Genomic DNA, 24,561 nt, shown 5'->3' with positions numbered 1-24,561 from the left:
GACAGTGAGGTGGCCTGGCATGGACCATGCTTCAGGCCACTACAGACACAGCAGCGTATTGCTGCCAGCAAGCAGTAGCTTCAGTCTGGAGGAGGAGGGTCTTTGTTCCACGCTGCTGCCCTTGGGGGAGCAGAAGGAGACCCAGGAAGGGTCACACCAAGCCTCTGCCTGCAGGTGAACCCCAAAGCACAGGAAGCCCAGCTAAGAAACAGCCCCCCCAGAAAGGGCAATTTGCACAGAAGCAAACACCCCACCTGGAAATACACCTACAGGAAGAGCCCGCAGACCTCAGCGATGCCTTAGCCACCCACTACCCCAAGAAACATATCCCTTCAAACCACGCACAGCCCCTACTCCAATACAGGACCATCACAGCACATGCACGTGGGCCCTTGCAGCTGCTCAAGGCTGGGTCTGCAGCCTCTGCACACTGCAAGCCAGCAGGAGCAGGGGGCACAGCTGCCCGTCACACGCCCCGCATCCCTGCTGCGGTGCTGAGGGCATGGGGCACGGAGCCGCGGGCTGGCTCTCGAGCAGCACCTTGGAGCTCTCCTTGCAGCCCAGTCTCGGGAGTGGGCTTCAGGGCTGCATTGGTTCCCCCCTGCTCCAAAGAAGAGCCCTGCACACACCTCACTAGCGTGTTTACTGCACTGCAAATCCAGGCCCGAGAGAACTAAGCTAAGTCACCAGTTAAAAATAACCCAGGCCTTTCACAGGGGAGCTGGTAACCTCGCAAGAGGATTGGCTAGCGCAGGCCGACAGGCTTCCTGTCCCTAGATTGGGAGGTGAAAAGTTCACGTCCTCCGGAGGGAGGGAGCAGCACCAGCGGGGCTTTGGCCCTCGGACGCAGATGGCTTAGGCAGCACTCCGAATATCTGCACAGCGTGTGCTGGGGAAGGAGCTGCACGTAGCCCGGCGCCTGGCTAGCACGGTGGCCGAGAGCCCGGGGTCAGAGAGCCATGGCTCGTGACCCCGGCAGGCGCTGGGGGGGAGGTCTGTGCAGAGCATGCGGTGCAAACCCCGTGCTGGGACACTCGGGCAGGCAGCGAAGGAGGTTAGACAAGGAGCTGGACAGCGGTGCCTTCGGACAAGTTACTGAGCGCCCGTTTCTGCCCCTGTAGGAGCAGGAGGATGCTAAAAGCATGTGTCTGGGAGGGTTCAGCCACGTGCCAAGAGCCCCACAGGTGAAAGGGGCCCTAGCAATGAAAGGTGGTGTCATATCCACGGGGGCTTCAGTCCGGGGAGACTAGAAGAGCTCTGCCTCAGCCTCCCTCCCATGTCAGCCGGTGCTCAGCGCGTGGCAGGCACTCTTCATCCGGACCTCAACACTCGTTACAGGGAAATGCTGTTCCTAGCCCCGTCCCCCGGCTGGAGATGGGGAAACTGAGGCCTGGAGCAGGTGGAGTGGCAGGATACAGAACACAGCTCTCCCTCAAGGTCTTTCCAGAGACTTGACTTTTGTTCTTTCGTGTTTTATTGTTCCCATTCCAATTAAAAGCAAGTGATTGCTTCTTTGTGCTCCCCCCCGTCCCACCCCAAAAGCGGGCTGGTGACAAGGAAGAAGTCTCCAACAAGAGAAAACAAAATCAAAGTCTTGGTGAGACACAGAGAGAGAAGAGGGTGGGTGCAGGTGTACATGTGTGCATCACCTCCTGAACCGCAGGCTGGATGCCTAGGTGGACTTAGGTGCCTAAATGTGAATCTTTCACCTTGTTCAAGTCCCTGAAAAGCCATTACCATAATTCACCTACTCTTGTAACACCCAGCATCTTCCCCTTAAGGCTGAGTCACAGAAAGCAGCACCTTTTGCATTATCGGTTTTTGTTGGGTACTCAGGTAGGATGGAATAGAGCAGCATTTAGGTGCCCAACAGGTGGAAAAAAATCTGCCCCCTCCTTGATAACCTACTGTTTCCATTGCATCACAAACCACCGGCCAGCAAGACCACAACAGAGCTGCATAGGTGATGCCAGGTCTCCTGACCCCAGCCCTGTGCTCCACCCACTGCCTCACACTGCCTGGAGGCAATGGGAAGTCAAGTGGCACCTGGCAGCTAATTTGCCAATGCCCTCGTGCCTGAAGGAGCCAGTAGAGTTCCTGTTACATTGCAGTCCTTTATATCCACCATGATAACTAATTTTATCATAACTTTCCTGAGAGCTGGTGCTATCTTTAAAGCCCCAGCTCCTGGAATCCTGTGATTACAGGACAGTCTCAGCACTTTAGCCTTCAGGGCTCGAGGAACAAAGTCTCAAATGGACCAGAGCGTGACCTCCAGGCTCAGAAATACAAACAGAAAGGCACCAAGATAGATTCTTTTAAAGACGCTTCATGATTTTAATGCAAACTCCTGAACGTTGGCCTGTCCTATGATTTCTGAATGCTTGGGCTGGCAATGTTATATTTTGGATGCATTTTGGAGATATCCCAAACCTTAGGTGAGCTGGGGCTTTGGATCAGCCAGAGGACAACACGTGGAGAGCTCTTAATTCCAAGTTGTAACATGGGGATAGTTTGTCTAGACTAGAGATTTTTACCTCGATCACCAGGGACTGCATTTGCAAGAGCTGGTGTGGCCGCCCACACCCTGAATCTGGCTGAAGACATCGGTGCTTGAGGGCTCTTTGGCCCAACCAAGCAAGGGCGGCTTCCCAAGGCTCCTAAGCACTTTCCCAAGTTGAGCAAGTCTCCGATTGTTCTCGGCACTTCAGAGCAGCCGCACCAGGATTCCCCAAGGACCTCTGCAAGATCCCCAAGGACCTTGGCGCCTCGGCAGCAGCACCAAATGCAGAACCTGTTTGGCAGAGACCTGCAGAGCAACCCTGGGAGCAGAATTGCACCATGATGGGCATGTCTCTGCAGGGTGCTCCGCCAGCCTCCTGCACCTGCCTCCGGCTCAGGCAATGGCCCGTGTTGCTAGTGATGCATTAGTGACCCCTAAAACCAACCCCAAGGCAGAGCCCTGGATCCAAGAGGGGGTCTGGCTCCAGCCCCAGGGCCCCATCCTGCAGGCTGTCTCTGTACCAAGCCAAATCTAAAAGGGCAGCCCAGGCCCACCGCTCTGTCTGCTGAGGCTCCATGGTCAGGGACAGCAGCAGCAACGCCCCTGCCCCGCTCCAACTATCCATCACTCCAGTGACTGACTGACTGCCGAACTCCTCAGATATGGCGAAGGGGCCAATACACCCTGGTGCATGCTTCATGGAGGGTACTATGGAGGTGGGAGTCCTCTCTCAGCCCCTCAAGGTTATGGTATGTTCCCAGCAGCCCCCACAGCCCCACCGACTGCAGCTGAAGTAAGAGGCTGCAGCACATTGGACCCTGCTCGCTATAGCACTGCCCATCACACACATTCCCCAGTGGCCTTCCCTTGGCTAGCTACATTATCCTCATCTTACAGATGGGTAAACTGAGGCACAGAGCACAGAAGTGGCTGACACAAAGTTATGGAGTAAATCAGACCCTCCCACACACAGGCTGCCCATCACCATGGCCATCCAGCAGCATCTCAGAGGATATGTCCTGTAGACCCCCGGGCTTCGAGGTCACCCTGCAAGCAGCAGCCAAGCCAAGGACACAACCCAAGTCTCTGGCATCTCAGGCCAGTCCCAGGTCCCAGCCCACCTGTCTCCGAGAGAAGGAAATTCCAGCTGGAGGCAGGCAGCGTGTTCTTGGAGCAAGGCCAGAGCTATATCGGCCATTCATTCCTGAGCTCCTCCTCCGGCCAGCAAGGCCAGCAGACACCTGAACAACCTAGGAAACCGGCTACAGGTCTCTAGTGGAATTCCTACTTGGGCCTGTGTGATTAGCTCAGCTACAAGGCATCCCCAGGGGCTGGCTACAACGCGTGTGACCAAGGGAAGCAAAATGCCAGAGAGATGTGGAAGGACCCGAGGCTGCTTTCAGACAGCCCAGGCTCCCCATTAACCCTTGCCCTGTTCCCCACCATGGGCTGGACCGGGGGGTGAGGGCTTGGCCACACAGCTCTACTGAACACCGGGGCCTGCATGCCCGCAGCAGGAGCACTTGAGCAGGTTTATGAGCCAGGAAGTCCAGAGGGTGGAAAATCGCGTGGTGCTGCAGAGAGGCCGAGAAACTCCCTGCGAAGGCGCAGTACATCAGACCGCAATGCTGCGGGGAGGGGGGAGGGAGGGGGGCAGCCACAGGGGAGGAGAGGTTGGAGAGCGTGAAAGGCAGAGGGTACACGAGGGGCCCAATGCTGGGAGGAAGGGCTGCAGGGCCAGAGCCTGGCTTGCTGCTGTATAGGATATCAAGCGCCCTGGTCTCTAGGTCTGCCCCACCAGCTGACAGCCCCGGCCCCCACACCCTAACACCCAAAAACATTGATGGACCACAGGGGAGCAGCCAAAACCACCAAGGGGCTATGACGTGGGTATGGCACTGAATGGTGGGAGCAGAACCTGCCCGTGTTGGGGTAGATACCAGGCTGGCCCACGGACCCAGTCTGCTCCGCTGCACGCAGCTCCAGACTCGGTCTGGGGTGCTCAGCAGAGCTCTCCCCTGGCATCTCAGGTTTATTCTCACCTGTGTGGAAAGATCTGCTGGTACATGGGGCCCTTGGCACTGCTGGAACACATCAAAGACAAGGACCGGGTAGCCTAGTATCCTGCTTCCCTCAGTGACCAGAGCAAGATGCTTCAGAGGACTTTGTTGTCCTGGTCCCCTGGGAACACCCCCATTGCTGTTCACTGCAGGAGTCATCCACAAAGTCACCCAAAGTGGGTACGGCCTGGAGCCAGGGTCCGGGAGCTCCCACCTGCTGCATGCATTATCTACGATGTCTACAGCACGGCAGTAGCCTCCCCGCATGGGACAGTCCCATGGGGTGCTGCAGCAGAGATGGCTGAGGAGCACCAGAGGCAGGAGGGTCCTTGGCCCCATAAGTATAGCAGTCACAGTCAAGCCAGGCACCCTGCCGGCAGCGCTGTTCAGGGTCTGTGCCAGGGCTCAGCCACTGCACGGCGATTGTGATCATCCGTGCCCCAGTAAAACTGGGAGATGCACATGGAGACCAGGCACCCTGTGCCCCCTCGATGCCATGAGTGATAATCCCCACCCAAGAGTCCAAATATACAAGAGGAGGCCGAGGCAGAGGGAGGGGCATTGGTTTGTGTTGGGTCCAAGTGCCAGGCTGATGTAGCCCCCTGCGGTGGGGGCAGCCAGACCCTCATGACTCCCCAGATTTATAACCTGTGCTGGAACCAGCTTCAGCTCCAGTCATTGCACAGAAAAGTCTGAGCCCCTCCCAGCATTGGCAGAGCAGGCTATCGATGCCAGGGGAAGCAGGTGCCCAAGAAGGAAACGTGGCAGGACCAGACATCTGGGCCGAGAGGAGGAATTCATCGGCGTACAGAAGCCCTCAGCAGAAGGGTGACTCTAGAGAGCAGGAAGATAACAGGTCCATGACATGGAAAGTGTCAAGCTAACATGTTATCAACACGTCCCATGCTGCGCTGCCCTTATCTCAGCCCGCTAGGTCACTGATAACATTGTGACGCCTACCAAAAGGAGCACACACCCCCTCGCAACGGTAGCCCAGCAACGCAGTGAGGTTTGAGGCTGGAGGGCATAATGCAGCCCTAGGCATCAGCTGATGGGAGTGTTAAATGTGTATGTGTGTGTGTGCGTGTGCATATTTGTGCACGTGTGTAGAAGGTGGGGTGGGGGGGAGATAACAGGAAGTACTTGAGGAAAAGAGGATAGTGGGTAGCGGAGTCCCTTCCCCCCTACCAGAGAGCCTCTTGGCTAGATCACTGCATAGAGTAGTGGGCAGGGCACCAGCCTGAATTAAGGGACTGGGGTCATCATCCCAGCTCTGCCGTGGCCCTTCCTCACCCACCCTCTGCCTTGTCTGTTCAGACTCCAAGCTCTTTGAATGGGGGCTGTGTTATCTTATGGTATGTACATTGTACAGCACCTAGCGCAATGGGTCCTCTATGGTCTCTCAGGCCAGGAAGGCACTCCAAAGGCCTTCAGCAAAGACATGAAAAGCTGCCCTGCCCTCTAAGCAAGGGGGAGGTTTCACTGAAGCCAGTGGATTTACACATGCTTTGACTGTGTGGTGCCAGACACATGTTGCAGACACCCAGGGCAAGGAGCAGGGGCTTCAGTCTGGAATCAGCGCCACTGGCACTGCAATCAGCCCTGCTGGCCCTTCCTCCCTGGGAGGCCAACAGTGTAACAGCTGAGAGAGCCCTGCCTTGACCCTGACCCCAACCCAGCCCTATGCACCTGCAAGCCGGAGCAACCCTGAGACCCTGCTTTATGGCACAAGAAAGATGTACATCCCCTATCCCACCCCATGGCAACAGCTCCCCCCAGTCCTACTGTAGGCCAGACACCCTGTAGCCAAAGACCAGGGGATGGGGCCAAGAATTTCCCCCCGATCCTGAGCCCAAAGGCTTGCTATTATTTAGCTGAAAATGGGCTCAATCTGGGGCTTGAGCCAGGCCATGCTGCAGTTGCAGAAGAGCTGGCAGGGGGCAGGGAGTGGCCCGCTCAGAGGGTCCAGAGCAGAGGTCTCCCATCAGCCGGGACCGGATGTGCTTCCATCTGACGCCTGCTCTCCAGCCTCTGCAAAATGCACGGGCAACCTCAGCGCGGCCCCCGCTCCAGAGCCACCCGTACATCTGGCCCCAAATCGGCAGGCCCAGCCAAGAGGCTAGAACAATGAAGCTCCCGCACCAGCCAGCCTGCGTAGCTGTGGGGCCAGGCATCCTAGCAGAGAGCGGGGCATATGCTGTGCCTACGCGGCACCACATCCAAGCAGGCCTCAGCCCTAGCCCTAGCACGATCAACCGAGCCAGCACACGGGCAGATCATTATTTCAACCTCAAGGATCACCAGACAGACAGTCCTGCATTCCCTGTCGGCCTGTGACAGGGAGAAGGGGAAGCACTCAGCCTAGGAAATCCCTTCTGCATAGCTCTAGGCTCCCCTTCTGCACCTCCCCAGATTGGGGTGAAGGGAGGCTGCTAGTCTCTGAAACAGCCATGCAGGGGGCAGCTACCACGGACCTCAGTCTGCTCAGAGGCTACTCTAACTTCTACCTGGAGCAACCCTGTGGGCAGAGCTCCCCTGTCCTCAGCAGCTCTGGCCTGGGCAGAGCTCTCGCGGGGGGGCTGGAAAAGACGATCCATCCCTGTTACCATGTTACTGCTGCAGCCGGAGAATTTTGCCTGCGTCCCTGCTTCCTCTGGCACTGCCTCAGGATGCGATGCAGTCACTGCTAATGCATCTGGACTCATTTACAGGGATGGAAAATGTTTCCAGGTTTCCCACAAAGTCCCATTAAGATCCCAGTATGACTATTTTTAGAGGCCTCGTCAACAATGCCTCTTAAAAAACACAATGGCATTCCGTTACGGCGCCCTGCCTTCAGCCGCCTTAAAGGGGACGTGGCCGTGTGGGGCAGCAGTCAGAAACGTGCCAGAAGGGCCTCGGAGTCTAAGTCCCATGGGCTGCCAGGGAGACCCGGGCACAGATTTACACAGGTCTTATGTGCTGAAACACACAGGGGTGCTCAGTCAGATGCAGAGAAGCCTGAGTCCCACTGAACAGCTATGGGAGACTGGGTGCTGCACTAATTCCCCTAGGCATCTATCTGCTGCTGTAGGGGCCAATGTGCCTTTAAACGGCCAGCTCCTGTGCCCAGATTCTGACCAAGGTGTTATTTAGGCACCAAAACTCCCATTGATCTCAGTGCCCAAGTAACTTCAAGGATCCGGCCACTATGTGCCTAAGTCACTCTGAAAATGGGACCTAAGATCCTAAATCACCTGGGACATTCTGATGGTTTTATCCCTAGTACTTCTCAGAAACACACCAAGGAGACAGAAAGGGGGTGGTTAACATACTCTCCCCTGGGGCAAAAGCCCCATCTAGCTTTCTGCTAAGTTAGGGCCCAAGGGCCTGATCCTGCCAGCAGTGCCCAATGCAAGGCTACTAGGGTGGGCAGCAGAGGGAGCATTCTTCAAAGTGGGCACCTGGGAAGCAACCTCGGGATTGGGCCCAAGCACTTGACATTACAATTCACCTCCCTGCAGAGGTTTTGATAAAAGGCAGGCTGTTTAACCTCTACCAGGGCCAGAGCCTCATGCTGCTCTCTGCACTAACCCTTGCAGAATCGGGACTGGCACTGATTCTCCGTTCAGTGCCCAGGTTCCCCAAGCAAAAGCAGCAGCCCGAGGGCGGCAGAGAAGTGAAACCAACTCGCAACAGGCAAGAAGCAAAAGTGAAAGCGACACCATCTTTGGCCAGCAAAGCCTGACTCAGAAGGCGTAAGGGAACCAGCACGGCCCAACCAAGTAATAAAAATCCAGCTCTCCAAAGTCTCTTCGCTGACATCGCCGATCCCAGTGCTCAGCACACACCAGGGAGGGGCGGGCAGGGGACAGGACTCTCCCCAGCACTGTGCCCAGTCTGTGCCCCCCTGGCATTAAGACCCACGTGGGCCAAAACAAGCCAGGAGACTCCGCGTACACTTGGCAGCAGTGCCAGAGAGGAGACGCGCCTGCCTCGCTAGCACAGGGCGTGTGTCGGCATAGCTGAGCTAGGGCCTGGCTCAGTCTCCTGCTGCGTGCACGGGTACAAATCAGGGCCGTTGCACTGCGGACCTGCAACGGCAGGCCCAGAGGCAGGCACTGACGGCCTGACGGGACGAGCGCCATCTTGGCCCGGAATCAGCGCCTTCCAGACGGACAACGCTGACAAAGGGGTGCCCTTCACTTGGCTGGGGACCGAACTCCAGCTCTTACCCAGGGAAAGCCCCAGCTCCTTTGATTTCACTGCTAATTCAACCTGAGCTGCTAGCCTGAGCACAGAGCATGCTTTCCTCTTCGCAGGGCACTACCAGGGCTCAGGTGCTCTGGGGCAGGACATGCACCACTCACGTCCCCCACCACGTCCACCACCCAGGACCTCGCTGCAGGGCATCTCCCATTGAAATTAATGGAATGAGGTGCAACTCAGCTGGAAACCAGCACCCAGGAGAGTCCCACGGGTTAATACAGGTCAGGCCCGAGTTAGGCTTTGTACCTCCGGAGCTGGCATGTGTCCCTCATTGGAATTATGCTTCAGTAAGCTCTAATATTGTCTTAGCTGCTGCTCATCTACAACACTGCCGGCTATCTATAGCCATGACCTAAGCTGGAGCCTAAGCAGACTCTCAGGCCCGCATCTCCCTTTATTAGGTGCGGCAGTCACCGGATCACCAGACCTGCTAAAGAGATTAAACCGTCTCCGACTGGAGGCTTTGATTCTTGTTAAAAGCTCACTCCACGAAGGGGTTTCGATTTCAAAGGGTTCCCAAAGGCGCACGGGCAGCTTTCAAAGGCCCTTTCAAGAGAACAGTCACAAAACGCTGGGCAGAGATAGCTGTGGAACCACAGAGACGCTGGGGATGGAAAGGAACCAGATACACGCACGAGCCGCTGAGGACGACGGGGCTGCCCGGCGGCATCGATGACACGGGGAGAACTCCCCAGATGCACAGGCCTCCAGCTGCAGCCACTGGGAGCTCAATGGTGAGAGCAGAAACAAGACTCGGGTCCTCCAGCTCCGGAAAGCACGGTGCCCCCCTTCCCCGAGCTGCCTTCTGAACTAAAGGAGCCCCCCAGCTCCCACGGCGAAGCACTTCTGAGTGCATCCAGCAGAGGGTAGAGAGGCACAGTGATGCTGGCCCCTGCAATCAGAGTGGTCCAGGGAGAGGATGTCCTCCTCCATGGCCACAAGCTGGTGGACGGTGGAGCAGGAGGCGAGCCCAAGGCTAATCCCCATCAGGCAGCACGATGCACCGTGACACACAGGCCTCGGACCTGAGGATCACGGCAGGCAGCTCCTCACCACCGTGCCAACCGGTGGGAGTGTGCAGTTGGCAGGCCCTGGGTGCTGCTCCTGGCCTGTGCCCCTGGGCAGACCACGCTCCCTGTTGTCCTTTGCCTCCCCTAGTCAGAGCTGAGGAGAGCTCATCTCTGAGCTGGTGCAGAGATGACAGCACAGTGACAATAATGCCAACTCTTGTGAAATTATTGCGAAAGTCGCGATTTCTAAGTAAAATTAAGTCTGACTTGTGACCTTGTGATAGAACTCTCAAATCTTGGGATCTTTTCTCCTGGTGCATCTCACATGAGACTTGCACAGCCTTCCAGGGCTGGGTAGCAAGGACGAAAAGGCAAGTTGGCCCCTCTCTGGCACAGAGGAAGCCCCCTCCAGCCCTGCGCTTCAAGATGTCCTCAAGCATGCTCCCCTTCCCGCGACCACCCGGGTGCCCAGCCTGCAGCATGCAGCTCCCTCCCCACAGCTGCCCAAGTCCCATAATGCATCCAGAGGAAAGAGCAGAGGCCACCCTGTGTGCCCAGCCAGAGGGACAAACCACCCCAGGCCCTAGTGCAGCCAGGATGTCACCCAAAGACACAGCCTCTTTTCACTAGAAGGTCCACACCTAACATGAGGTGGCCCCAAAACAGGTTGCTAGGAGAGCTGGGTTGGGAGAGATGGTCAACAGCTCCCCAGTCCGGACTACAGTCATCAAGCTGCTTCTCACACCCCTGGCACACTCACACTGCCCCTCTTATGCTCAATTCACCTCTGTCATAGCGTGGCACAAACATACCCTCATATTGTTACTGCTGCCTTATACACAGACACTCGCATACCTGCTCCGCAGAAGCAGGTTGGACTTGAGCACCCCCTTCCCACAGACACCCCAGTGCAGGTGCTCACACATAACGTATCCTTCATGGTCCCCCTCTCCCATGTGCAAGCACTCCTGTGTGCATGTGCTCTATTGCACACCCATTCATGACTCCTTGCACACAAACTTGCCTCTGTGCACCCACACCCCTATGCACGCATGCAGTGTTCAGAGCCAGCCCTAGCCCTGGAGGACCTGGGGGGGGTGGAGGGTGCGTTCTCTCCACGCACCCAATGGGACACACGCACTAGCTGAGCCTTGCGGGGCTCCCTGGCTGGAGCCGACGCAACCGTCCTGGCTGCCTGCCCCTTGAGCTGGCGCTGCGCACGCGCTCACGATCCTGCATGCACTGCCACTTCCAGCAGAAAACCCTTTGCTCGGCACTTTTCAGCAGCACCACTTCATTTGTATTCACACTGTGGCACTCGCCCGGCCTGGCGCACAGGTTACTAAAGGAGGTTTTATAGCCGTGCTCAGCGAGGTTTGCATTACAGCTTTTTCCACTGGCTCGCTTTCCTGAATCCCAGGGCCGGGAGGCAGGGACTAGGGGTGCTCCAGGGGAGGAGGGGCACAAGGGTCCCAATTTCCGCACATTCCCTTTCCATCTTGCCCCCTTTCTCTCTCCCCCATGGTGGTGAAAAGCAGGTGTCTCACTGCACACAGTGCTGTGCTGCAAGTACCACAATTGGCGGTGACCGAGGAGAAGCTCAGCTCGCAAGATCCTCCCCAAGAACAGGGAGGCACGGGTGCTGCAAAGGTGGGAGCCCGGTAGTGAGAGAAAGGGGCACAGAGCCAAAATCTGCTACGGACTTGGCACCTGAAAACATCAGACCCAGCACTCAGCTTCACTCAAGAGGATGAACCTAAAGCCGGGCCAGGCTGTGTGGAGCCAGCGGGAACAGCATTTCTGGCTCATGAAATATTCAGACAAATGCAAAGAAGTTTGGACGGGGGCTCTGCAAGTGGAGCAGGGCATGCCGGACCCGGGCAGGACCTGCAGTTCCCTGCCCTGTGTGTCCTGGGAACCCAACACTCCCCAAGGTGCAGCTGCAGTCGGACACATTAAACAGATAGCATTAGCAAGGCCCCCCAGAAAACAAGGCAAAGGGGCCCTTCCCTGTGCCCCCCATCCAGAGCCTGAGGACAGAGGCACGCTGGGCAACCAGAGGTCAGCACCATGAAGGAGGTGAACACCAGGGCCCGGGGCAAGCCCCTGACTTCTCTCAGGTGCCCAGATTCAGGGCCTCCAGCTGATCCCAATCAGCCTGGGCTGGAGGGGAAGGGCCTGGTGCAGAGCTCTGAAGTCGCTCCCCTGACTTCAGCTTGGTGCTGGGATCAGCGTCCAGCCTGTCACCCCATAGATACCAGCCGGAGGAAAGGGCTTATGCAGATCACAGCCAGCCCTTGAATAGAGCCTGGCAAGCGGCTGGGAGGCGGAGCAGGCTCCTGGCTGAAGATGCCACGTGCTCTCAGCCTGACCCAGAGTGGGGCTGTGTGCCTGCTGCTCCTGGCACAGCAAGAGTTGGTGGCTGCGTCCCGCTCCTTCAGAGCAGATCCCCACGGGTGTGGGAGGAGGAGGCCTGAGCCTGAACTGGGCATCTCAGAGAAAGCCACTCACTCCCCAGGCCTTCAAAACAGCAGTGAGGGACCCAAGGGATCCAAACACGGACGTCCCCACCTGCTCTCCTGATCCATCAGCTCCCCTGCTGGAACAAACACCGAGGCCCCAGGCTGGACATACTACTAACCCCTTTCTCTCCAGGGCACCGGGGCAGCTTAGGGGAACAGGAGCTGAGCTGAGGAGGAGGGCTGGGGAGTCCAGTGAGGCTGCATGTGAGCTGAGTGCTGGCAGACCAGGCTCCAAAGGGGTCTCGTCCCACTCTCGGCCATGCTCAGCCCTGCCCTTCACCGCTCAGCAGCACTGGGCTCTTGAAGTACATCATGATGCCAGAAGAGGCACTGGGGAAGGGGGAGGTGTAATCTGGGCTGGCGGATATTTTTTTTGTCCTTTATTCCACCCCAAGTGACCCTGCAATCTCCTGCTCCTTCCCACTCGCTGAGTGCGCAGGCTCCCACCGGGCCTGAGCACAGTGCTGCAGAGCCTGGCTCGTCCTGGAGAGAGGGGGGGACGTGGCAAGCCCAGAGGGTGGGACATAAACCTGCCATGGAGATGCGGGCCCAGCTGGTCTGGGAGCAGAGGCGAGGGGGGGAGTGCAGAACAGCGAAGGAGAGGAATGGTGTGTGTGTGTGCGTGTGTGAGACAGGCAGCGCTTGTGGCTGTATGTGGGAGAGGAGAGTGCGAGCGTAGTGCGAGCGTGTGATTCTGAGAGCCCGTGTAGGTGAAAGAGAAACTGGGAGAGTGATGACGAGGGCGAGTGAGACTCATACAAGACAAGGGAGGACAGACAGGCCTGCCCGCTCCTGCCGCAGAGCCCGCAGGCTGTGCCACAGGCCGGCTCTGGGACGCCCAGCTCCATGCATGGGAGTCAGGGGCCGTGCCTGGCACACGGGAGAGGAAGGAACGGGCAGGGACAAATGCGGCCCTGTGCTGCAAGGGGAGCAGGGTCTCTGTCCTGTGACATGGTGTGGAGCACAAAGTAACCTGAAGAGAGTCTCTAGTCCCCTGCGCTGAGAGCAGACAAAGGCACCACTCCAGGGGAGGTGGCTGCAGTGCTGGTGACAGCAAAAGCCAGGGAGGAAAGTCCCAGTGGCTTGGCTGCCTTGTCGGATCTGCCGGCTGAAAAAATTACAGCCTTCTCATTTGTATGGGGTGGGCGTGGGCTTCTAAAAGCACAGGGATCAAACCCAGAGGGCCTGCTTCCGACCAGCGCCTCCTAATTAGAGACAGGGCCAGAGCCACAAAGTTCAGACCCAGGACACAGATGCCCTAGCGCTAGGATGGGGGGGTTGGGCGGCTGTTCAGACAAGACAACATTCACCCGTGGTGAAGGGCTGCGATCTGTGCAAGTCCCAGTTGAGACCTCAGGACAGGGTTCAAGCATGGCACAGCATTGCTGCAGGCTCTAGCGTGGGTGAAACACCCACGTGCCCAAGATAAACCCTTGTGAATGCCTGCAAAGGGCAGACGCGTGAGACGGATGGGGCCAGCCAGGAAACGCAGGACCAGAGCCAAATGTCACCAGTTTGCCGAGGTGTCTGAATGAGGCACATTGGGCTTAGATCAGCACAGTTCAGAGAGCAGGCAAGAGCGGTGGGGGGTGCCCACATAACTCACTTAACATCCACTGCAGACTAAGTCACTTCCCTGCTCTGTGCCTCAGTTTCCTTCTGCCTCAGTAGAGGCCCTGTCTGTTTAAATCACGAGCTCTCAAGGATGGCAATGTCTCTTTGTGTGGGAAAGACAGAGAGAGGGGGATCTCAGCAGAGGTCTCTAGGTTTTACAATTAATTGGCACAATCTCTAATTACACTTTGTGCCTGTAAAAGCTCCGGTGCCTATTGATTATGGACCAGCCGACCCCCCCGCCACAACGATTGGCCAGGGAATCCTCCCAGAAGGCTGGGCTCGTGGCATCCCCATCCATCACAGCGGGGCTCAACCACCAGGAACACGACCTGGATCCCAGCTCCCTCCTTAACAGCAGCAGGCCGTGTCCGGAAATAGCTCAGGGATCCAACGCCCTCCCTGCAGCAGCCAACAAAGTGAGCAAACCCAGCTCGTGCTGACTTTGCCTGCCCTGGATGGAGCTGTCCTGGCATGGATGGAGCGAGCCTGCTGTGGCTTGGGCAGGTTTGAGAAAGGGCTCAGACTGTTCCCTGCTCATTGAGGTTTGAAGAGTCTCAAGCACATCAGATCTGACCTGCCCGCCTGTGCAGGGGCTCTTGGGAGGGTCCCAGAGGAGGACGCTGTGCTGTATGCTCTCTGTGTAAATGCATGGATTGTTGTGGGGGGAGCTCAGGCCGTAACAAATCTCAGTATTGGCTTTAAACAGCTGGGACAGAAACAAAAGAAAGCCCAAAACAGCGTGCCCGCATGAGCAGACGGGAGCAGCCCTGTTCAGACCCATTGGGGTGATACGGCGCCCTTGCTTGCCCTGCGCTCACTATCTGTCCCCCAGACATGGGAGGGCACATCCCAGGGTCCCCTGTGCTGCAGTACACAGAGCAGCTCTAGGATTCCCTTCTAAGGGACTTGTAGGAGAACTTGTTTGTCCGCTCTGGGTACAGGGGGGAATTGTGAGAAGGCCCCAGAGGACTATCGGCACTCAAGGGATTGTAGCCTGCATCTACACTACAAAGTCAAAGCAGCTCCTTGGCTGTACCCTCACCCCATAAAGCAGAGCTACCCCATGCAGAAGCCAGCATCCGACCTGGCAGAGGGCTGCGTGTGGCCAGGGCCTAAGCCTGGATGAGAGTCCACACAGGATCTGCAGCAGACAGCTTGACGAAGCCTGGCATGGCTCTTGTCTGGGTAAAACTACTGCAGTCGAGGGTAAGATGGTTTTTATCAGCCACGTTATCCCAGGCCCGTCACATTGGGCATATCTCTGCAGGGACAGCTGCATCCGCACGGTACTGGCTCAGTAGCCCAGGGCAAGAAAAGGCTGAATGTCCCTCAGCGTTCACGCGTGGATCAGGAGTTCTTCCGAGCCCATGGACTGCTTCTGCCTCAACAGGACCCCAAATCCAATGTACAATGACGAGGAAAGAGTCAAACCAACATCCCATCCTCTTTGGAGATTGCCAGGCTGACTTTGTCCTCCCCTTGTCACCTGTACCTTCCTGCCCTGCTCACAAAATATCTGAGACCGGGTTCCTGCCCTTGCTCTTGGAAACCTGTTCTCCTTTCTGCAACAGCCAAAGCAGGAGAGTCGCAGCCTGGAGTCAGGATGAGCAGCCGGAGGAACTGAGTTCACCGTTTGGACTACACTTCCCAGAATGCTGCTACTGCCAGCACGGCTAAAACAAAGCCAACCAGGCATGCTTAGCCCTTTCCCGCTCACTTAAAGAAACACGGCTGGAGAGTTTGGGCCCAACGTTTTTGGTTCTGGTTGTGAAAAGCCTCAGCCTGGCAGGAACGCACAGCATTTGCAGCCCTGCGCAGGAAAATCCAACACCAGCGAGGAACACGTCCCTGCCCAAGCTGAGTGAAATGCAGCACATAAACCCACCGCAGAAAGAGTGCAAGGAGAATTGGGTGATTAAAATTAATTATTAAAAGCTGTTTTGCTGGGGGTAAGGGAGGAGAGGATTAATAAATGAACACGTGGAGCCAAAGTCAAGCTCCGAGTTACCCTGTGCAATCCCAGGGAAACCCAGAAGGCTTCTCCGAAGCATCAGTCTGCCCCAGCGCTTCTCCCCTCACGGTGGCCCCGTTGGCAGGGCTGTCATGCTGGGAGGGCCGGACTCTGCCCTCAGTCAGCCTGACTGCTCCACGGCCAGGCTGCCTCTGGTCTGGCCAAAAAAGGAAGCTAGGCCTGATGTTCACATTCACACACATGCCAAGAGAGCCCCTGCTGCCTCCCTGGTACTGACCTAACTCATTCCTGTGCCCTCTCTGGCACTGCAATCCCTGCTCGCCTCAGCGCCTGTTGCCCTGCTCACATCCGGGTTCATAAATTGCACTAAAAAGGGGATCTATTTTTACCGGCTTGGGATTTAAAATTAGATCAGGCAGGAGTGAAATCCATTGCTAAGCTGCTGCAGGAGAGCGGGCTGTGGCGAAGGCACGACCACAGCCCGGCTGCATCCCCTCTGACAGTGCCCAGCTGGCCGAGCCCAGGCACGGACAGTGGGCGCATGCTTGCTGGGTAAGTGTGAGCCTGGCAAAGGCGCCGTCCAAAAGAAGGGCCTCATTGTTTTTCCTAAACAATGCTGGGCAGATGGGAGAATTGAAAGTATGTTGCAACCTTCTACACCCCCTGCCCCCCCTCCGCGTTCCTGGCTAGTGACTCCTCATCTCCAGCACATGATCTGAGATCACGGCTGGAATTCAGCTGCCGGAGCTACTGTAGGAGGGGAGCAGCCTTCCTTGCTCTGCACTCCCTTGGCAAGGAGGTGCCCAGGCTCCCCTTCTTGCAGCCACTGGGGCTGAGCCCTGAAGCACTGTGGAGACGGCTGGGCCTGGAGCCACCAGACCTGGCACACAGCCGCCGCAACACAGGCCAAGTTCATCTCAAGTGAGTTTTTCAAGTGGCTCCTGCGTACTGTGACCTGCTCCAAAATGAGCTCTGCCTGGCTCTCCTCCTGAGGATACCTGGGCAAGCTGGCGTCACTACTCATGGCCCAGAGCTAGTCCCAGTGGGGAGGTCCTGGTCTGCACCAGTTAGGCCCTTTGCAGATTCTCCTGGGAGCTGTGGACAGGGTGAAGCAGCATAGACGTGAAAGCCAACATCCTGCCAGTCCCACCCCCACCAGTTGGATGCACAGCCAAGGCCCAGGTGTGCAGACGTTGGTGCAGGGGCTCCTCACGCCGGACAAAGCTCTGCCTGTTCCACAGGGGACTTCATGAGGCTCCGACAGCCAAGGCCCGTGGCAGCGAGGTGCAGAATACTACACTGCCCTTGGCCACCACTGCCCCACTCCTACCCAGCCCACGGAGGAAGCATCCCTGCCAGTCAGCCGTATGTTTCCCTCTGCCCAGGACTCCTACCCTAGGACCACGTTAAGCAATGCCTCTTCCTTTTCGGCTTCCCAAGCAGGGCACCTCCAGCACTTTCTGCCCATGTACTAAGCTTTTGGGATCTTCTCCATATCACGGCCCTGAATCCAGACACCTCCAGACTCAGAGTAGAGGAGTGGAAGAAGGCATCTTGGAAGCAGATCCTGGACCCTCACTGCTCCTGGGAGATCACTGCTCCAAGCTCAGCCCTTCAGGACCGATTCCCCAGTACTGCTCTTCTCTGGACACCTTCCACTTTCTCTGCACCTTTGTGGCACTGAAGGGCCTGCACCAGAGACCAAGACCCAGGACAAGCCACCAGGGATGCAGCAAACCAAAGGTCAGAGGGGGAAGGTGCAGCTGATGTGGGACTGCAGCTGCTTGGCATAAGGCCAGTTGAAACAGCGGATCTGAAGCCAAAGCCTGGAGCAGCAGCCAGGAGCTAGGGCCAACAGTGCCTAGTGCTGTCAGCCACAGCAGCACAGCAAGGATTTTGCACTCATTTGCACCAGCAAAAAGAATGGCGTAAGGCAGTCAGGGGCAGGTCCCTGGTGGGCAGAGCTTGGGGCGGTGAGGTTCAAATTAGTGCCTGCAGAGGGGAGCAGGCAAAGCTTCCCAGGGCTGATCAGGGAGAGCAGGAGAACAGACACCACAAGCACAAGGGGGCCCCTCAGGCTTTAATAGCCAAGAATCTTCTCCAGGAGCCTCTTTTCCCCCAGGCCCGGTGGAAGCCAGCTATTGGTGCCATCAGATTGGATCCTACAGAAGAAGCAGTTGCCTTTCAGAACTAGCTTGAAGACCCCAGGACCCTCGCATAGAAGCTACAGCCTGGCTGGGCAGTCTTATATCATCTGACAAGCAGAGGGTGGATGGATGCAGCCAGAAAAAACCACCGCCATAAAACAACAACGACATGATGATGAATTTCATTGCTACTGTTATCTGCTCCTTAAAAACTCTTTCCAAAAGAGGATCTCAAAGCACCTCACAGTTACTAATTCAGCCTCACAGCCCCCCTGTGTGGAGGCAGGTGATTACTGCCTGCTTCACTTTACGGAAGGAGAAATGAAGGCACAGAGAAGGAGTAGTGACTTGCCCAAGGTCATCTCAACAGCCAGTGGCAGAGCTGAGAGTCTTCACCCCCAGTCTAGGCCACTCCCTATCTGTCCCTACACCATCCCCAAGAAGGGAAGGAGGTGAGCTTGGCTCCAGGTGGAGGGAAATCCCGTCAGGGAGACACAGCAGGAGAGCATGCAATATCGTCATCGTGCTTCTGGCCGGGAATCAGGCAAATCATTGTGGAGCCCTGGCCAGGGCTGCGTTAGGCGGCGGGGCCTTGCCAGGGCTATTTTGGTGCTGCTGGGTTGAGCTCAGAGGCTGCGCTGCTTCTTCAGTCAGCAGCGCCAGCCTTGGACAGACTCCGGCTGGGGAGGGACATTCCCAAAGGCCGAAGCCATAGCTGCCTCTCCGCTGCCCTCCCCCAAGTCCACAAGCGAGGAAGGAGGGAGGCGTCTGGGGGAGTTCTGCAAACCCCAACCCAGGGCGGGTCTCGTTCACGTTCCATTGCATCCACATCACCATTTCTGCAGCTCCCCGAGCCCGCGTGAGTCTCCCTGCCGAGCATGTGGGGCCTGGCAATGGCTTCGCCCTTAGCTTGCCCTGCCTCTGCCATGGATGGTCAGGGAGGATCCAGGACAGCCCTGAATCTGTCCCTAGCTCCTCTGAGGCTGCTGTTGGAGCACTCGCCTTGCACAAGAAAAAACAGCGTACTATACTAGCAAAGCGCTCTGAGCACTGAAAGACGCCAACTCCTCCAGCAAAATAAGCTCTACCACCCAAAGCTTTGCTTTGCCGGTAGACCTGCGTCTACACCGTGGGCTCTGTCAGTCAGGGACCACCATGCCTCCTCATCCCCTAGCAAGGGTTTACCCCAAACAGCCAGCCTCAGACTGGGGAGCTCCACCGATGGCAGCCAGAGGCAGCAGTCTCCCAGGAAGTGCTAGCTGAGAAAGAAACTGCCTCCCAGGTGCTGGGTGGGTGAAGTCAAGTCCCCCCAGAAAGAAGCACCAGGCCTATGGTCACTTGTGCAGCCTCGTGCTGTCTCCTCCTGCGTGCATTTTGCTTCCCAAACTATCCCCTGCTCCCACCCTTGGTAGAGCAGTGAGTCCTAGTAATGAAACCAGGACTCTTCCTTCCACAGCACAGGCCCGGTCCACTCGAACGAAAGTGAGAAGCAGCAACAGCCGTAGGCTATTACCCACCACGTGGCCCAGCGCCTGCCCTGAGTGAAACCAGCCCGCACTTTGCCAATGGGCTGAGCAGTTAGTTACTAGGCAGCTGTTACGCACTAAGGATCCGGATTCTGGAGTCCCAGCCCTGGCTCCAGGAGCAGAGCATGATCGTGGGGTCAGAACAGCCCTTCTAGGCGCCACTCAAGCACACAAGCTTGGCACGTTCCTCCAAAGGCAGGAGGGCCGAGGCAGTGGGGCTTGGGCTTGCCAAACAAGACAGCTGGGCTCTAGCACCAGCTCTGCCAGGAGTGACCTTGGGCAGCCTTATATTTGCAAAATGCGAGGAGCGTGACAGATTCCTGGCAGAGGGATGCCAGGCCTTCATCATGCCAAAAGGTTGTGGTGGGCCTGGAAACACCAAGCAGTAGAGGGGGCAACACCAGACTCCAGCCCTTTCTTCTGAGAGGCAGGCAGGTGGAAGGAGCGGCAGGATGCCTGCACTGGGGGGCAGGGGAGGCTAAAAGCAGAGAGGTTAGCTTGTTCCCAGGCACTGCCCCGAGCACCCCCCGCCCTTAGACCATGGTGGGCAGGGGGACACCTGCTCTATTCTCAGCACCCAGATCCCAGGCCCCTTGTGTCGCCTCTGCCTCACAGGGCTCCTCCCCATGCCTAGCAGAGGGGTGCCCTGTCACAGCCACCTTGGGAGGTGTGGGTAGGAGACGCCAGAACCCAACTTGGACCAACTTTGCCTGGATAGAAAAGTCCCAGCACAGAGAGGACAGAGAGGTGGGAGCTGCTACCCCTGCTGCCTCTGGCAAAGCAGCCCTCCCTCCTGCCAGGGCCCTGCCACAAGGCAGTCACTGGGGCTGCCACTTCCCCTGCCCTCTACCAGGGCATGCTCCAACTGGGGCAGAGCCCAGGGGCCAGGAGAGGGCCACTCCGCTCCCGGGAGCCTCCAGCAGGGAAAGGGAAAGGGAAGAGTCGGGGCAGGGCAGCAGCTCCATAATTAAACACACATCAAGGATCAATAAAGACGGAGCAAAGGCAGCTGCGGGGCCCAGCCTCCACCCAGGGCGCTGCCCCAGGTGAGGCACACACGATGTCCACTCCAGAGCCCCCCAGTGCCCAGCGGGGCTCCCTCGCCCGCAGGAGCAGCGCCCACAGCGTGGGCACGAAGGGTGTTCACCCCCCCCCCGTCCCTCCAGCCGCTGCGATCAGAGGCGCCCGATCCTGCACAACCCGGAGCCACCAGGCGGGCGCATGGGCACGGCCGCAGCGCGGCTCCCCCCGGCCCCCAACGCGCGCGGGGAGCAAAGGCACCCGAGCCCAGGGCGCCCCCGCTCCCCAGGGCCCGCGGGGCGCCGCGATCGCCCCACCCCGCGCGCAGCGATCGTGCCCGGGCGCCGCCGGGCCCCGCCCGGAGCCGCAACTTCTGCCCGACTTGGAGCGTTTGGAGGGAAGGAAGAATAAAATACCCAGCCCCGTCGCCCCCCCCCCCGGCCCCGCTGCCTTCAAATCACCCGCGCAGCCCGCAGCCCGCGAGCGGCGGCGCCGGCGGAGGCGACGTCCCCGGAGCCCCCGCGAGAAGCTCCGCGCCCGCCCCGTCTCCCTCCTGCCGCCGCCGTAAAACTTCCGTGGCCCCGCGGGGGGAAGAGGCATCGCCCCCCGGAGAGCAGGCGCCCGAGCCCGCAGCCGGGGCTCGTTACCTGGGTCAGGCAGAGCGGGGACGAGTACATGCCGAGCCGAGCTGGGGCAGCGGATCGCAGCGGCGCAAAAGTTACTGAGTCATTTCGGAGGCTGGAGCTGCTCGTCCGCTCCCCGCCCGCGCCTTCTCCGGAGCCTCCCGCCGCTCCCGGCGGTGCAGAGGGGGCGGGGAGGGGGGCGCGGAGAGGCCGCCCCGGCGGGCGCGGGGGGCGGGGAGACCCGGCTCGGAGGGAACCCCGCGGCGGGCGGGGCGGGGCCGGCGGGAGGCAGCGGGCAGCGCCGCGGCCGCGGGAGGGAGGGAGGGAGGGAGAAAGAAGGAGAAAAGGCAGAAAACAGCCAGCGGCGAAGTGACGCGCCGAGACCGCCCGTCCCGAAATATCCCGGCCCATTTAAAGATGCAGGGTCCCCCCTTCCGGCTGCGGGCACTGCCTTTGCACGGCCCCTCCGCACTGGCGCCGGCAGAGCCCCCCGGCGCGGGCATCCGGAGCGGCCCCGGCCCCGGCCCGGCCCGGCCCAGGGAATCCCTGCCGCTTCATTCCGAAAGCGAGAGCGGGGGGCGGCAGCTCTCGAGGTTTGTCGGGTGTTGACCGACTCGCTGCTCAACTTCGCCGGCCCGGCCCGGCCCGGCAGCGGATGGGGCTGGGGCCGCCGCGGGCGGGACATCCCCGCCGCCTGCCGCGGAGACACCGCGCGCCTCTTGCCCCGGCCGCGCCCGCGCCCCGCGCAGCCCCCCCGCGGCCTCCCGCCAAGTTGGGAGCGGCCCAGACGTGCCGGGCCCCGGGCGGCCGCCGCGGGCATCGGGGCTGGCACCTACCCACTGCGGCACCGCGCGCTGCGCCCGCCGGCCCGGCCCCGGCCCCGGCCCCTGCGCCATGCCGCCGGCGCGGGCTGCTCCGCCGCAGGGGAGCGGCGCGGGCGCGGGCTGGGTCCCTCCCCCCGGCCCCGGCTGCGTTTTGCTTGCAAAAAATAACTTTGCGGCGGGGCCCGATCCCGGGAGGGGGGGAAGGGGGAGGGGGCGCCCCGCACCAGCCGCCCCCGCCAGGCCGTGAACTTGGCCGGGCGCGGGGAGGCGGCGGCGGCGCGGCGGGGACTGGATCGCGCCGCTCCTGGGCGTCACTTCCAAGTTCAAGTCGGTGCGGCTGCCAGCGCTCCCCGCCCCTTTCCGAGCGGCCATTTTCAGCTCCATCCAGCTCTGCGCCTGCTGAGCCGCCCTGGGCTGCGCAGCCCCCCCCGCGCGGCCGTGACCTCCATCCCCGGCCCCACGGAGCCGGCGGGCGGGGGAGGAGACGCGGCAAAGCCTCCCCCGCCGCGCCCGGCCCCGCGCCCGCCTCCCGCCTCCCTCCCCCCCGCCAACTTTTGCCGCGGGGTCCCCGCGGGGCACGACCCGGCCGCGCCACCTACCATCGCCCGCGGGGACTAGCGAGGCTCCAGGGCAAGTTGCCGCCGCCGCCGCCAACGAGAGCCGCGGCGCGAGCGGGGCCGGGGCGTCAGCAGCGGTCGCAAATACAAGCCAAGTGTCCTGGGCGCCGCCTCCTGCCCCGCGCTCCGGGGCCCATGGCAGCCCGCGCTGCCGGCGCTGCGGGACGGGACGGGCTGGGCGGTGCGGGGCGGCTCAGCGGGGCGAGCGGCGCGCGGCGGCGGGGCACTGCGGGGCCGCCCCGGGGCGCATTCTCCCGCGACGGCGGCGGGGCGGGCGCGGAGGGGCCGGACGCCGGGAGCGGGGGTGTCGGGAGCCCCCGAGCCGCAGCCTAGAGGCCGGGGCGGGCGCCGCCTCGCTGCCGCCGGAGAGTGAAGCCTGCCCGCCCCCCCCGCGCCCGGCTCAGGACGGGCATCGCCGCAGCCGGCAGCCCGGAGCGCCCCGTGCCCGGCCCCGGCCCCATCCCTCCCCTCCCTCCTCCCCCCGCAGCCGCCGCCTCTGCCTCCGCCCCCTGCTCCGGGCGCCGGCGGCAGCGCGCACGGGGGAGCTCCGGCGGCGGCGGGCGGCGGGCGCGGGGGCTGGGCCGCCCCGACAGCGGGGAAGAGGCGCCGGTGCCGGTAGGGCGGGCGGCGAGCGCGGGGCGCGGGCACGGGCTGCGCTGTCCGGCCACTGCGGAGCGGCGGGCAGCGCGCATTGCGCCCGGGCGGCTCCCCCGGCCCCGCCGCCGCCGCCGCCTCCGCCTCGAGCCGCACGGACGCGGGTGCGGAGCCGGCTCCCCCCGGGCCGGCGGCGGGAGCAGGTGCGGGCCGGCCGAGCGGGGCGAGTCTTGCCCGGCACCGCACCGCACCGCCCGGGCCCGCAACACCCCGGCTTCCCCCGCACTGCCACGGCCGTACACACACGGTGCTGCGTTATCGGGACCCCCCCACTACACTACACTACACTACACTACACTACACTACACACACACACATACACACTGCTGCACATACACACACTGTACTGCCCAGGGCCCTGTATACACACAAATGCACACACTGCACTGCCCAGGACCCTGCACACTCACAAATGTCCACACTGCACTGTCCAAGGCCCTGAGTGCGTGTGCGTGCACACACACACCCGCCTCCTTGTCCAGCACACTACACACACTGCTGCACATACACATGCTGCACTGCCCAGGGCCCTGCACACACACAAATGTACATACTGCACTGCCCAGGGCCCTGCACATGCACACACACTGCTGCACATACATATGCCACACTGTCCAGGGCCTTGCATGTACACCTGTACACACACACACTGCTGCCAGGGCTCTGCTTTTCAGCTTCCCTGCTTCTCAGCGCTATGTAGTGGAGCCCTGGGTAGAGGTGTCTGCATGCAGAGCTCTTATTTCTACCTGTTACCGCAGGCTTCCCAGTAGGGACCTGGCCAGCAGATCCGCAGGGAAGTGTTGCTGAGCCCTCCCTTAAAATCAGGCCCTTTTCTCTGCCACCACCAGTACCTTTGTCTGCTTCACGCAGCGGTTCTCAGCCTTGTTTAAACTCAAGGTGCCCTTCCTCAGACCCGAGCCCCCCCTCAAAAAATGCCTGTGCTTAATTTTCACTTGTCAATACAGCAATTCTTTTTTTTGCCAAGCGCTCAGACAGACCCCAGCGGGGGAGGTTGGTTTTAATACTGTCAATTCCTATTTGAAAGCTTTGAGTTGAGGTGTGCAAACATGATTCATAAGATAACAGCAGTAACGTTGCGTGGCATCTGTGGCACCCCTGAAAGGGTCTCAAGGCACTCCAGGGTGCCCCAGGAGCCTGCTTGAGAATCACTGACATGAACGGTGGTGACTGTTTTAAATGGACCCTTACTTGAACATT

At 59.8% G+C, this 24,561-nt stretch overlaps 1 protein-coding gene across 7 annotated transcripts in view; it reads right to left on the bottom strand.

Moving 5' to 3' along the window:
• Positions 1–24,561, bottom strand: part of NFIC (nuclear factor I C) — a 196,666-nt gene that overhangs the window by 115,398 nt on the left and 56,707 nt on the right. Inside the window, exon 1 of one of the 7 annotated variants that reach the window (XM_059720010.1) lies at positions 22,672–23,128. The exons of 1 other annotated variant lie outside the window; for it this stretch is intronic. In XM_059720010.1, the coding sequence (XP_059575993.1) occupies positions 22,672–22,674 (3 nt within the window). In that variant the 5' untranslated portion in view covers positions 22,675–23,128. Of the gene's footprint in view, positions 1–21,272; positions 21,471–22,671; positions 23,129–24,561 lie in introns of those variants that run through there. 5 more of the 7 variants (XM_059720011.1, XM_059720009.1, XM_019489923.2 and 2 more) reach the window with 5 other exon arrangements.

The sequence above is a fragment of the Alligator mississippiensis genome, chromosome 16, assembly GCF_030867095.1.
Source record: "Alligator mississippiensis isolate rAllMis1 chromosome 16, rAllMis1, whole genome shotgun sequence".
In the NCBI taxonomy this organism is placed as follows: Eukaryota; Metazoa; Chordata; order Crocodylia; family Alligatoridae; genus Alligator; species Alligator mississippiensis.
This window is presented reverse-complemented; position numbering and strand designations above follow the sequence as displayed.